This window comes from Carassius gibelio, chromosome B11 (genome assembly GCF_023724105.1).
Source record: "Carassius gibelio isolate Cgi1373 ecotype wild population from Czech Republic chromosome B11, carGib1.2-hapl.c, whole genome shotgun sequence".
Lineage (NCBI taxonomy): Eukaryota > Metazoa > Chordata > Actinopteri > Cypriniformes > Cyprinidae > Carassius > Carassius gibelio.
Window position 1 is genome coordinate 613,239 of NC_068406.1, and position 13,956 is coordinate 627,194.

A 13,956-nucleotide genomic window follows, 5' to 3' on the forward strand; every position below is an offset into this window, starting at 1 on the left:
GCTTTGGCCCAAGGATTTCGTCGGGCCGAAAAACCTGGCCGTTGGCCCCGAGGAAGCCCCGGCGAGGCACGATCAAGCCCCGGAAGTGACAGTGGAAACGCGACTGGCCCTGGCACGCACTAGCACGCCCGGTTTAAGCTCGATAGTGGAAACACGGCTAATGAAACGCCCCTACTGCGTGCTAGAATCTCCGACAAACAAGCTGATTTCAACCTCAAAATGTACGCTTTTAAATATACCAATACTGCTATCTCAAACACGGAGAGGCTACTTTGTGATATCAACTAACAGATTCTGCAAAAAAAGTTGTGCTGCCGACTTGTGTCTCACTGGTTTCCGTGACGGGTCACACACACACACACACACACACACACACACACACACACACACACACACACACACACACACACACACACACACATATATATATATATATATATATATATATATATATATATATATATATATATATATATATATGATAATTTAATTGTTTAAATAAAAGACAACTATTAACTGTCATATAAAATAATGGCATTTTTAGTCATTCAAATATAAGATAATTTTGTAGTTTGATAATGCACAGCAAATCAAAGTTATGCATCACACAATTTGTTTGATACAATGAAGTTCTGTCATATTAATCATAGTAACAGTCCTTTATTCCATTAACTTTTTGCTTAATAACAGACTCAACTGCTTGAAACCTGATGATGCTCTGACATCTATATATGAGAGAATCACGTAGTAACATTTTTCCAAAATTAACAGTAGGATTAACTTTTTAGCAGGTCCACAAAAATTCTGCAGATTTATTTCTGCAGACATTCCCCAAGCATCTTCCATCCCTCAGGAAAAAGTGTTGAGAAGTGTGACATACAGACACAAAAAACATGGTTAACGGTGACACATTGGTGCCATAATGTGGAATAAACACAGTATGTATAAATCACAGTTTTATCTACAAACATGAATTATTGCAAAAATTTTGAAAGCAAGAGCTCACAGTATATAGTACCCCTCTGTTAGTGGATTTCTGCACTAGAAAGCATAGAACATAAAAATATATGATGAATGTTTTTTTTTTCTTTTTTTATATGACAATGCACAATTTGTTTACAATATGTGTTATGCTTTTGATTGGAATATACAGATACGTTACATTCACACTGCTGTATGGTAACAATTTATAGAGATAGAAAACCCAGAATCTAAAATTAAGCGAGCATATAAAAAAAAGTCATAAAAAAAGTAATAATAGCATAATTTAAATGTAACTAACTGAAAATCAAAAAAGGCCTTACATAATAAACATTTAAAAATTAATTATAAAACCAAAATAAATTTTATTGATCAAGCATAAGAAACTAGAAAACAACCTTGTGAGTTGCTCTGTCCTTCCAAGGCAACAACATCCTGAAACAACTGATTTTAAACATAATATAATATTCTCATTTAATATAACAAAGATTTAAAACATTCTACGATACAATATGTCAAAGTTCCACACAGAAGACTGAGAAATGCATTTAAATAAAGAATGTGAATAATGACATGATACTCTAATAAAAATAAAAAATAAAATTTTTTTGTTATTTATAAAACATTATTATTTAATTGATTCTATGTAAGCAACATTTTTCTAACCTCAACCACCATCTTGGATTATATATTTTCATTGAGCTCATTAAAATGTATTATGGAATTTCCTTATTTATAAGATTTCTAAGACAGCAGTATAATTATCTTTTTGAAAAGTCTTCGTGTCAGGTTAATGATGCCCTAACATGTACCCTAATAAGCAAGTCAACAAGATTTTGAATGGAGCCAAGTTAATATTGATCCTCAGTTGACCTAGGTAAAATAATGTTGAAGAAAGCAAGGAGTTTGAAAGGTTTTTTTTTTTTTTTTGTATATAATCATTGCCACGTCTTGACACAACAAAATGCCACATGGATTCAGTTTGGAAGGATTTTTTTTTCCAAGTCTGATGTCACAGAATGAAGTCCATGCATAATAGCATTAGTTTACCAACACTTTCAGCAATTTTATTTATATCCCCTCTAAATTAAATGTTAAATTACTGACATTTATACAAGGCTGCAGATAATTCCGACTACAGTTGATATGTTGAAAGTAATCTGAATGGTACAGAGCATTGTAAAGACACCGGAGGATGGGAGATTGTCACTTAATTAGACAGATTAGATTGTGATGGCAGAGGACTGGGTGCATGGGTGATTTGTTTTGGCAAACTGTTCAGTAGCATAAGTAGCACAACTCCTTTCAACTGAAATACATAGAACTAGAGTTGATCTTCTCTCCACGTTCCAAATAGCATCTTTTATTGATCAAGACTGGAACAATTGGAAAAATTGTTCCACAATTGTTCCAAAACAGTACACACACATGCACGTACACACACACATACACGCAGGTACACACACACACACACACACACACACACACACATAGAGAGAGAGAGGAGAGAGAGAGAGATGTACCACAGTTAAAAAAAGCTCAGAAACATGCAATCATATAACTTCAGAGATAAACCATATAATTCAAATAAATTTTACTTGATTTCACTTTACATTTAACATGTTCAAATATCACAATGGACAATAAGAAACTCTAAGTTTTAGAAATTCAAATGAAATAAAATGAAATAAAATGTTCTTTATGTTTGCTGTACCTCATATGTTCGATGTTTCTATTCATATGAAGAGTCTGTTTCCCTGACCACTATGGCCTTAGTCACCAGCATATCAGGGTGCTGTTGTTTGGCCTCCTGTATTGCCATGGCGAGGGCCTGCAGAAATTCAGTTTTAATGACAGTAAAGTGATTTTAATATACATGTACCTTTACATTTTTTGATGACCTACATATTATGCTAAATTAGGTTTAGTGCTTTCCAAATCATACTAGATTATAAACAGTTTTGGGTGAATTTTATACTTGTAAAATTTATTTAAAAAATAAATAAAAGTGTATGTGTCTTAGCAGCCTGAACATTCTATTTTAGTCAGGGTAAGCAATCATGAAAGGGCTATGTGGTTTCTACATTTATTTATTGCATGTACAAATTTACCAGCACTGGTCATCTGTCTTCCTTCATATTTAATAAGTAGATACTTGACCATACATACATTACATATATATGTCTTTGCTTACCTGATGTTGATCGACATCATCATCTCCTGTTATGATGATTCTTTTCTCAATCCTGGTCTCTGCATAACCTCCTTTTACTGTCTGAAACCAGTTAAAAAGATTAAAGATTTAAATCTCTGACAAAATATTGCAGCTGTCATTTTTATAGTCATTTTTTATAGTCTTTCGCAACCATCCTATTCATTTAAAGATTCTTTTTTTAAATTCAAATATTCACCTTATTAATGTTTGCAGACAAATTGATCTGTCCATTTACTATATATAATTTTTGAAATTATGTGAAGCTGAATAATTATGGTGTGTTGGCTCACAGGATTGTTCTCAAACTCAAGGTGATATCTCTTACCTTGGACACTTGAGTCGTGGTTGCTGAGGTAATGCTTTCCGTAGTGACGGTGATAGGAGAAGCAACAAATTGTCTTTCTACACTGTTTGACCGTACCTAAAATACAACCAGTTATATGTTCTAGTGTTAAAACAGTTGTACCCCTCTCCTCTTTGCAAAGTAATAAATAAATATCATGCAGACAACTGTACATACAGTACACAATTAATAAACCATTATTCAGACCCTTTGCTTCAGCACTAGAAATTTAGCTCAGATGTATCCCATTTCCAAGACACAGATCTGGGAAGGCTACAAAAATCTTTTCCATTGAAGGTTGCTTTGAGTGGCCTTCATTATTCTTAAAAGGAAGAACAATTTTGGAACAACCAGGCATTTCCTAGAGCAGGCCATCCAAAGCAATCAGGGGAGAAGGGTCTTGGTGAATAAAAACCCACTGATAACTCTGGTTGAGCTCTAGAAATCATGTATGGAACAACCAGAAACCTGTAGTTCATCAGTCCAGAAAAAGTGACTCCATGACACAGGACAACTTCACTATAGTATTTGAGCATTTGTATAGTGTTCAGACGCACATTGTACACTCATTAACTCGCACAGCACAAGCAGCCCCCTGTCTCAGTGCAACAACCATGAGCATTATCTCAATGCTTGTGCCTTTTGCAAGCTGAACCACATTCAAAGAGGAAGCTGCACAGAAAGAACACAATAAATGCGGAGATGTGGACAAAACAAGAGAGCTGTACATTCGAGAAAACATGCCCTGCATGTAGGAAGCATACTGTTTTACTTACTGTGTAGAAACCAAAACATATTCGCAACCATATTCGCATATAATGCAACCACTACTCATGTTTACTTAGATCAGGCCAGTCATTCAGGCAGAGTGATGCTGGAAGTTGTCCTGGTGAGACTCTCCAGAGGCAAAAGATTTCTGGAAACCCATGCAGTATCAGATGATGGTTCTGATTGAACAATCACACTACCAAGAGCAGTCTAGCATCTTGGTCTAAAAGGATCTGAGAGACTGTTAACTCTTAGGCAGGGTTGAGAGGGTTACTTTTATGTATTCTGTTACAGATACAAATTACTTAATTAAAAAACTATTCATTAAGGTAATCCAAGTACGACAATATAAAAAGTTATGTAATCTGATAACTTTTGGATTAATTCAAGTTACATATGTAAAATAAAGTTAAAAAAATCTAAGTACTTTTATTTAATTATGACTTTAAAATGAAAACTAATAAAAACTAGTAAAAAACTTAAAAATTGTGTCTTGTTTCACCATCTAGATTTTTACAGTCTGTATATATATATATATATATATATATATATATATATATATATATATATAGGCACATAGGTCTGAAGTAATACATTTAGGTAAATGGGTGCAGAGCCAGTGGGTGTTTTATAGGCAAACATCAATCCCTTGAATTTAATGCGAGCAGCTATTGTGGTAGCCAGTGTAAATTGATAAACAAATGCTAACAGTTTAGGGGAAGGAAGTGAAGATGAAACTATTGCAGATAGCTGGGAGGGTGAGTATGAGTCATGAGTTTTTCGTGAATTATACATCTTAGATGTAGCCGCACTGGGTTGTACATAATAATTAACTCAAATTATATATAGGGAATTTGAATAATTAATCAGGAATATGATTAATATATATCTCATATGACAGTTACACTAAATTTTATTGATTATGAAAAATAGCTCAATTGCATTCATCAATAACTCATTACAGGGCACTGCAATTTACTCATTAATATGTCAATATTCCATTCTTCATATCAATTATTGTGATATCTCTTATATCTCTTGTATACAAATCAAACAGTGGTTTGTCCAGCAAACGGTCGTAAGATTAACTTATCAATTTTCAATAAAGTTATCACTTCTTATAATTCAAGGAAAAATATTCTCTGGCCATGAAAACATTATCCTATCATTATGATAAATTTAGTTTCTAACTTTAAATAGCATGTAGCTAAAGATCACACTTCATTGACTCGTAATGTGAGCGGTTTGGAGGCAATCATGAATATATTGGTTTTTAATAATTGAACTAATAATACATCAAACTACATATCACACAGAGTAAATATGCGTACGACAATACAGACAGTAAACTTTGAACAAGACATAACGGAATCCAAATAAGGGAGAGGAAGAGAGAGAGAGAGAGAGAGAGAGAAAGAGAGAGAGATCACAGAATGAGCTCAGGTATGAAAATCACAGACAGTAAACTTTTGGAAGCCAACAACGACTCAAATCATAGAAACACTTTAAGCAGCATTTAAATCTCCATAGAGAAAGATACTTGCATGGTCCAGCGTGCGTGAGCGTGGTCTTTTTTTGATGCTTTGTGCGCTGGTCTTTTGAAACGCTGGAGCAGCGTGGTCCTTTGTCTTCCGGCCCGGGGCTGTTGCGGAATCGCGCGGTATTTAAAAGGTTCAACAAACAATGTTCCAGAATTCGTCTTCCTTGTGTGGAGAGGCGAATAGTTGAATAAACTTAGTAAAGAAAAGAAAAGAAAACAATGAAAACAAAAGCTTCCGAAGGAGCCATGAGAATGGCTCTCCTCTCAGCCCCTGTGCTGAAGGGGACGGCGATAGGCGGGGCGAGCGGGAGCGACGACGGTCGATGCAGGAGGGAAGGGAGTAAGAGTAAGAAGAGAAGGCGGACCTTGTTCGGTCAGCTCTTATGGCTTGAGATGGTTCACGCCTCTGTTCGCGTGAACAACCAATGAACGTCTACGATCTGAAGCGGGAAAAAGTTCCTTTGTCTCTGCGGAAACACCCACCCTAATGATTTAGGGCTTATCAAATTTCAGCAGTGATATTCTAGCAAGTTCGTAATTCAAGATTAATACATTTTACACACCTTTTACACAGGGGAATAGTTGGGTCACAACATGACAATTACAAAAACACCAAACAGTGTATAACTGATAGAAACACGAAGTTACTTTCAAATGCAGAATTACACACATTTAAAGATTAACACACGCTAATAAATTGCAGATAGTCCCAATTTATATGGGAAACATCTCAATGCACCAACAAAAACAATACTATATACTTTTAGACTACGTCTGAGTACATTTTACCATTCTTTTTGTAAGAGATACCATTCCTGTCCTGTTTCCCAGTGGGATCATAAAGTTTTACGACCTGGTCAGGAGTGGGGTTACAGAAAACATGACTCTATTTGAGAAAGTTAAAATGTGGAGAAACATTTCCAATTTATAAGCTAGTAAAATTATAATCCTCGCATAACAAGGATTAACCATTGTACGCACAGACATATTCAAAATACATATTATTAAGGACTTACATAAAGAAAAGTTTGTTTGCGTGTGTGTGCTTATGTGTGTGTGTGTGTGTTTGTGTGTGAAATGGGTTTCGTTTCTCCTTTGAGGCTCGCACGGGTATCCCTGGACAGTCTCAATAGGTGTAATAACTGTCACTCAAGGCAGGATGTGGCCGACATTAGGGCACCCAAAATGGTGAATTATGTTGTCAAACGAAGGTCCTTGTTTAATCATGTTCTGGTCTTTGAGTGCAGAATGTGTTAGAGTCAGGATTCATTAATATGGAACAGATAGCTGAAATACCATCAGCTCATTAGTGTTACATAGATGTGCTGTCAGCTTTCTGGTCTATACCTACTGATGAAAATTCTCAAGAAAAATTGGCCTTCACTGTCGGCGCAAGTCAGTATGTACGGAACAGACTTCCACAAGGTCTTAATATTTCTCCTGTTGTATTTCACAGAGCCCTGGACCAGTTTTTAACTGAGCGAAAAGCTGAAATTGAGAGTTCAGGAAGTGTTTGCCTCCAATATGTTGATTGCAAGCCCAGATGACAATAGTCACATATATGCTCTAAATGTTACTCTGCAAGCTCTAAGAAAAGGAGGATTCAAGGTTAACCCTGACAAAGCACAGCTGGCCAAAATAAAGTTATTTATTTAGGCCAAAAAATATCTGCTGAGGGAAGGAGATTGACAACAGAGCGTGTAGAAGCATTACAGCAACTCCCAAAACCCCTGACAGTTACAGGAATGCGGAAGGTGATGGGACTTTTCCACTACTGTTGCCAGTATATACCTGATTTTGCCAGCCTCACTAGTCCTCTTATTGATCTGTATAAAGGGGGAAGCCTGGAGTGGAACAGATAGAATGGACACCAGAAGCTGAGGAAAAATTTACCTCTATGAAAGAGAAACTGATTTCAGCTCCAGCCTTGGGACTTCCTGATGGTCGTTTGCCATTTCATTGGTGGACCAGGGTGGCAGATGAGACCTACTCAGCAGTGTTTTGTTTCAAAAACCAGGTGATCAATACAAACCAGTTGGATACTTTTCCATAAAGATTCCTGTTACCATGATAGGTCTACCACGATGTATACAAGCCCTTGATGGTGCCACATGGGCAGTGAGTGCTGTGTAGAATCTGATAGGTGCACAAACCATCACATTGCCCACCCCACACAGTATAGTAACGCTGTTGAAGAACACAAACATCAAAACAATTACTGATTCGAAAAGAGCAAAATGGGAAGCAGCTTTGCTGAACAAGGACTTGAGAGTGGAAATCATCAGAGACACTTCCCTTAACCCCGCAACAATGATGCTGGAACCACATGAGGGAACACCACACAAGTGTGAAAAACAAGTAGAGGAAGAAAGCCTTGGTCCAGTTAATCCAATCCCTCTTGAAAATCCAGATTATTACATAGATGGGAAACGACACACTGGATGGGCTGTAGTGGAGGCTGATGGAACTGTTGTGAAGAAAGGAGCTCTTCCGGGGCAATTTTCAGCACAGGTAGCTGAGCTCATAGCACTTACGGAAGCTCTTGAACTATCAGAAGGAGATCGAGTCAACATCTATACAGATAGTCGTAATGCTTTCGGCGTGGTACATGACTATCTCTCCATATGGAAAAGACGTGGTCTCATCACTAGCAATGGGAGCGAAATACAATATGCTTTCATAATTCGTTGCTTGATTGTAGCATGTCACTTACCAAGAGAAGCAGCCGTGATCAAGGTAAAATCACATCAATCTGACAAATCCAAAGAAAGTCAAGGAAACATGGCAGCAGATGTAGCAGCTATACTTTCCCCTACTCCTGTCACCTTGGTTCAAGAAAACAGAAAGGATAATCCTAAGCTCCATCTTCTGTCATATCACACAGAGACAGAAGAAGAGAAAGAACAATGGGAAAAAGTAGGAGCAAAAAAAGATGGTCAAGGTATCTGGAGAATTCCAACAGGACAAGTGGTAATGCCTATTGGAACAAGAAAATAATTAATACAGTTTTATCATGAAAAAGTGCATGCTGGAGCAATAGCAATGAAAGCTCAAATCAGTGAGACTTGGTGGTGGCCACGAATGATGAGAGACATTGATGATTATTGTAGGATATGTTTGATCTGTATAAAAGCAAATGTGGGAAAGCCTGTAAAGGCAAGAATGTCACATGCAACCAGACCAACCATGGGCCATGGACACATCTTCAGATTGATTTCACAGGACCATGTCACCCAGTGGAGGTTACCGATACATTCTAGTTATCATAGATCAATTTACTAGATGGGTCGAAGCATTTCCAACAAAAACTTGCACTGCTGAAGCTGCAGCACGAGTAATGGTGGAAGAAGTTTTTCCTCGCTGGGGCCTTCCATATGAAATTGATTCTGACAATGGAACCCACTTCACTGGAAAACTGATGAAGGAAGCAATGATATTGATGGAAATTAATCAAAAGTTCCATATTCCCTATAGACCACAAAGACTCTTACCAAAGCCATTCTGCAGACTGGCCAAGGTTGGCATAAATTATTACCTGCTATTTTGTGGAACTTAAGAGCAACTCCAAACAGAGTAACAAGACAAACCCCTTTTGAACTAATGACTGGAAGAGCAATGGTTCTACCTCCTGATGCTCCGCCGCCTGCAGGAACAGGAGGAGATTCCACTTTATTCCAAGAAAAATTTAGACGATATCTCACTATGCTGGACAGAGCTACCAAAGAAAACATCCAGAAGGTGCGAGAAGCTCAGCAGCAGTGGGATGAAAAACACACCACTACTGACATTCCACACATTCCCGAGTTAGGTAGTGTTGTTATGGTGAAACAATTTGCTAGGAAAGGTTTAGAGCCTAGGTGATATAGGACCATATGAGATACTTTAAACAACATATACAAATTTGTGCCTTAAAAGGAAGGGTGTGGTATCATATAGATGGTATCACTGGTCACAAGTTAAAGAGCCACACAGATGGGAAATCAACATTACAGTGTATGATGTAGCTGTCCATCAGTGTAAACAATGTGCAAAGTAATTAAACCAAAAAGTACACGAGCTTCTAAAGTAAGGAGTCGTCTCTGAATCGCTGAAACAAGTCGTTATAGATTTCAAATCTTTTGCCCATCTCTATGTACTTCACTAGGAACACTTTGCATAATAATCTCTGCCTACCATCTTGGGAGAAACGGAACTCTGACCTGTTTTAACCTTGGATGGATTTAAACCTATTGTACAGGACTTATAAACAGGGATAGGAAGCTTAGAATTTTCATCTTACTGGCTCTTTAAGCCTTGTTTAGTGAATGAACAAAATGATAGTGATAGCTTATGGCCTGAAATTGAGCAATGTTCATCCATTACTTTTAAAGATTGGGTAACAAGAAGTGATGTTTAATGATTTCTTTGCTTCCATTTCAGGAATCAGTTCCATTGAAAATGATTAGAGATGGTTGCAAGTTATAGAGTAAAATATGATGTTGCACAACTACATTGCACAACATAAACACAACCCCACAAACAATCAACACCTGCTTACTGATTTACAACCCCAAGGGATAGGATTCTTTAACATCAACATTTATGTTAGTTTGTTATTTTGGCCAGGAACTGGAGGAGTTAAGGTACCGGACGAGTCCAGGCACTGGTGAAGATTTATACATTTTTCCTTTAGATAACTGGGGTTCATTTTAAATACATACACATAGACGTAATTACACACATAGTATTCGGGAACATATCATGGGTTGGGGTTATTTTGTTTGTTTTGTTCTATTCCTGATTCCGTATGTTTCTATTCTTCTGTCCTTTTGTGTCTTTTGTTCTTTGGTTTGCTTTTTCTCTCCTTACTATCACTCCATTAGGTGGCGACGATGGTGTGAAACTGATGGCCGTAGTTTCAGAATGGGGGAGATGTAAACCAAAAATTTCTTATTTTAATATTACTTATATTTATTTGTGAAGTATTAATGCATGAGTTAACATTTTACTGCATGAGTTAAAGTCTGCATGAACATGTAGGATCATATGACAGACACAGGGAGAGGAGCTAATTTTGACCATACCAGAATGTGTACAAGAAGGAACGTGTGTACATGTAATGTGTTCCACTGATGCATAGGGTGGCTTCTTCTTTCCACCAATGTATGTATTTATAAATATATCAACTGATGTAAGCATGAAGTATACATTCTATTCTAAACAAACAAACATGTTTCTGTACCTTGTAAGGAATTTGGTCAGTGGTATATAAGCTATGGTCACTGTTAAAGTCTCAGAGAAACTGAGAAACGGAGAAAGAACATACAGCTGGCAAAGACAACGTGTTTCTCTCCTATGCCTGATACATATGTCGATAAAGATTTTTGACAAGGCAACTGGTATTCGGCCCTGTGATTGAATTGTAAGGGGACAAAGACTGATTTTAGATCAACAGAACTGAAAAGTGAGCATGGGTGTTTAGCTACCCTAGGGAGCTGTTGGAGCCCATGCTTTGATATGATCGTCTTTTAGCGCAGCTTGTCAGTAAACAACGACTCTATGTAATTAATACTGCTCCATGTGATTACAGAACCGGCTTTACTGACAAGATTCACATTAAATATCACATGCAATTTATTGTGCACCCTTCTGAAATCAACTCACATATGGCAGGTGTTAATTTCAAGCCCTGGTCCTAATACTTCTGGACAGGGGCGGACTGGCCATCTGTGTGATCTGGAGAATCACAGAATAGCCGGTACTCCAGGACGGCCGGCCCACCACCCGCCGCGCATGCAGTCATCACCTGTCAAACCCCCGCCCCCCGCTAATATGTTTTACACTCCAGTTCTGTAGGTGGCAGCAATGCACCTTTAAGTTGGATGACAGCTGCACTGGCCGTGGCCGCCAAGTAAGAAGAATAAGAAGTGGAAGAGTAGGAAGAAATGAACAGCAAAGACGTTAACATTAGAAGAGGCAAACAAACAAACAATATGCATAACGCGGCCGCGGGTTAAAAAAACGGAAAGAAAAGGGTGGGGCTGAGAAGGCGAGAAAAAAAGCGGAATTTAGATACTGAAGCCACTAAATTTCCCAAACTAACTGAAATATATAGCAATATTTTCCAGCAGCAGCACCTCACAGTTAAATATTAGCAGCAGTGAATTGAGCCAGACAGCTATGCGTCAACATGCCACCAGTGATGATGATGAGGGACAGAAAGATGAGCTGGTTCCACAGGCAGATCCAGATACAATTATGGAACATGAGAGGAGAAAGAGAGTTTCTTGCTAGGGATGATGATGTTAGGAAGTGATAATCAGGTTGCTACATTTTTGTATGTCACATGCAGTAGCTAATATTAAGAAATATGTTGTGCTTTTACTTTTAAAAATTTTGGTAACATTACAGTTAATGCTTACAAAGTTTGAAGATTTTGAATAAAGAAGTTACATTTGTAATGGTGTATTTTCATTATTATGTGCAGTAAGATTAATTAATTACTGCATAAATTAAGATGATTAAGTAATACATTAATTTTAAGACAGCATGGAATAGATTGTATAATATGCTGTTATATAAGCATTTTAAATAAACTATTCCATGCTATCTTGGAATAAAACCTGTTTAAAAAATAGAATAAAATCCATTCCATCGTTGTTTATTCAGGTTGAGCTTAGACCAAGAGAAGAGAAAGACACCCACTCCATCTCAACATCTAGTCAACATCAGTTCTATTGCTATAATTTGGATGGTATGGTATCATGAGCCACAATTAAAATCTTGTGACACTCAGGCCAGGCGTTGTTGTTGTTGTCGAGTTTAAGCGCCAATTGCTTTGGGCCGGGCCTAGTCAAAGTCCAGGGCCATTTTTTAGTCCCAGTCCATCCCTCATACAGCTGTCACTCATTACTCATCCCTATATATATTGGCCTGTCTAGCGTCTTGTGTTTGTCAGAGAGTTGTTTCCTGTTTCTCGTCTGATGTTTTAGCCTGACTACGTCAGATTTCCTACTTCCGCTCAATTTCATTTCGCTTCTGTACTCAGTCTGATACAGCGTCAGAGCTTTCTGTTTGCCACCGGTCTGGAAACAGCTGGGCCAATCAACGAACAGAGGGCGGGCTGAGAGCCGTGACGAAGATGCTAATCGCAGAGTTTTACATTGTAGGTTACAGAAATCGAAAACCGAAACGACCGCGGAAATGGGAAACGAGACATGAGATGCAATTCGCTCTGTTATGGAGAACATTCAACTCTTTTTCAAACTGAAGCCAGAACAAGAAGAGTGTTTAACAACAGGTTTACAGTGGAAGTTCAGTCATAGATTTGAGTTCGATGCATGACGTCTGTGCTTCGATGCGGCTGTACAGGTGCATAACATACGTCATAACTAAACGTATCTGATTGGCTTACGGGTAACCAATGATTTTAAACTTCAGACAAGCGCCCCCTAGCGAGAGAGAAAACACTTCTCTATTATGCCATTCCAGACTCTGTCTACGAAGCAAAGTGAAGTAGCAGAATTATTACCAGGCTACTGATGTTTTGCTCTCTTGTGTGTTTTCTGCGTTTTTGGATGCCCGTGTCTCCCCGGAACCCGTCCACTCTTCGCATATCACCATCAGGATCATCACTTACCTTTTGGTTCGCTTCCCCGCAGTATCCCCGGCCAAGTATCATCTGTGTTTCCATCTATATGTACTGTATCATTCATATTATTAAATATTCATTACTCGCACTTGCTTCCTGCCACTCCTTTCACCCAGTCGTTACAGAATGCTCTGACCCACCATGGAAGCAGCGAGTGCCACTTTACTCTCTGACTTCATCCACCAGTGTCAACCGCATGGATTAGCAGCAGGAGATGCGCGATCCAAGTGCTGGTGACACAGGTGTCTGAGCTCACCCAGCAGATCCATCAGCTCACCTCTCCCGCTGCGCCACCCGTCCCCCAGATAGTCTCCCATGACAACTTCCGGCCAGAACCGCGACTTCCGGCGCCAGAGAGCTACTCTGGTGAAGCTAACTTTTGCAAGACTTACCTCAACAAATGTTCAATGCACTTTGCATTACAGCCCCCCACCTTTGCGACAGAAGAGTCCAAGGTTGCATTTGCTCCCACTTTAATT

At 38.2% G+C, this 13,956-nt stretch overlaps 1 protein-coding gene across 6 annotated transcripts in view; it reads right to left on the minus strand.

Annotated features, from left to right (window-relative positions):
• Positions 1-640: 640 nt before the first annotated feature.
• LOC127967982 (band 4.1-like protein 1) overlaps positions 641-13,956 on the minus strand; it is a 363,306-nt gene continuing 349,990 nt past the window's right edge. For all 6 annotated transcript variants that reach the window (XM_052568756.1, XM_052568757.1, XM_052568755.1 and 3 more), the window contains 4 exons: positions 3,522-3,617; positions 3,176-3,256; positions 2,696-2,812; positions 641-2,357 (listed from right to left, as the gene is read on the minus strand). In XM_052568756.1, the coding sequence (XP_052424716.1) occupies positions 2,714-2,812; positions 3,176-3,256; positions 3,522-3,617 (276 nt within the window). In that variant the 3' untranslated portion in view covers positions 641-2,357; positions 2,696-2,713. The remainder of the gene's footprint in view (positions 2,358-2,695; positions 2,813-3,175; positions 3,257-3,521; positions 3,618-13,956) is intronic.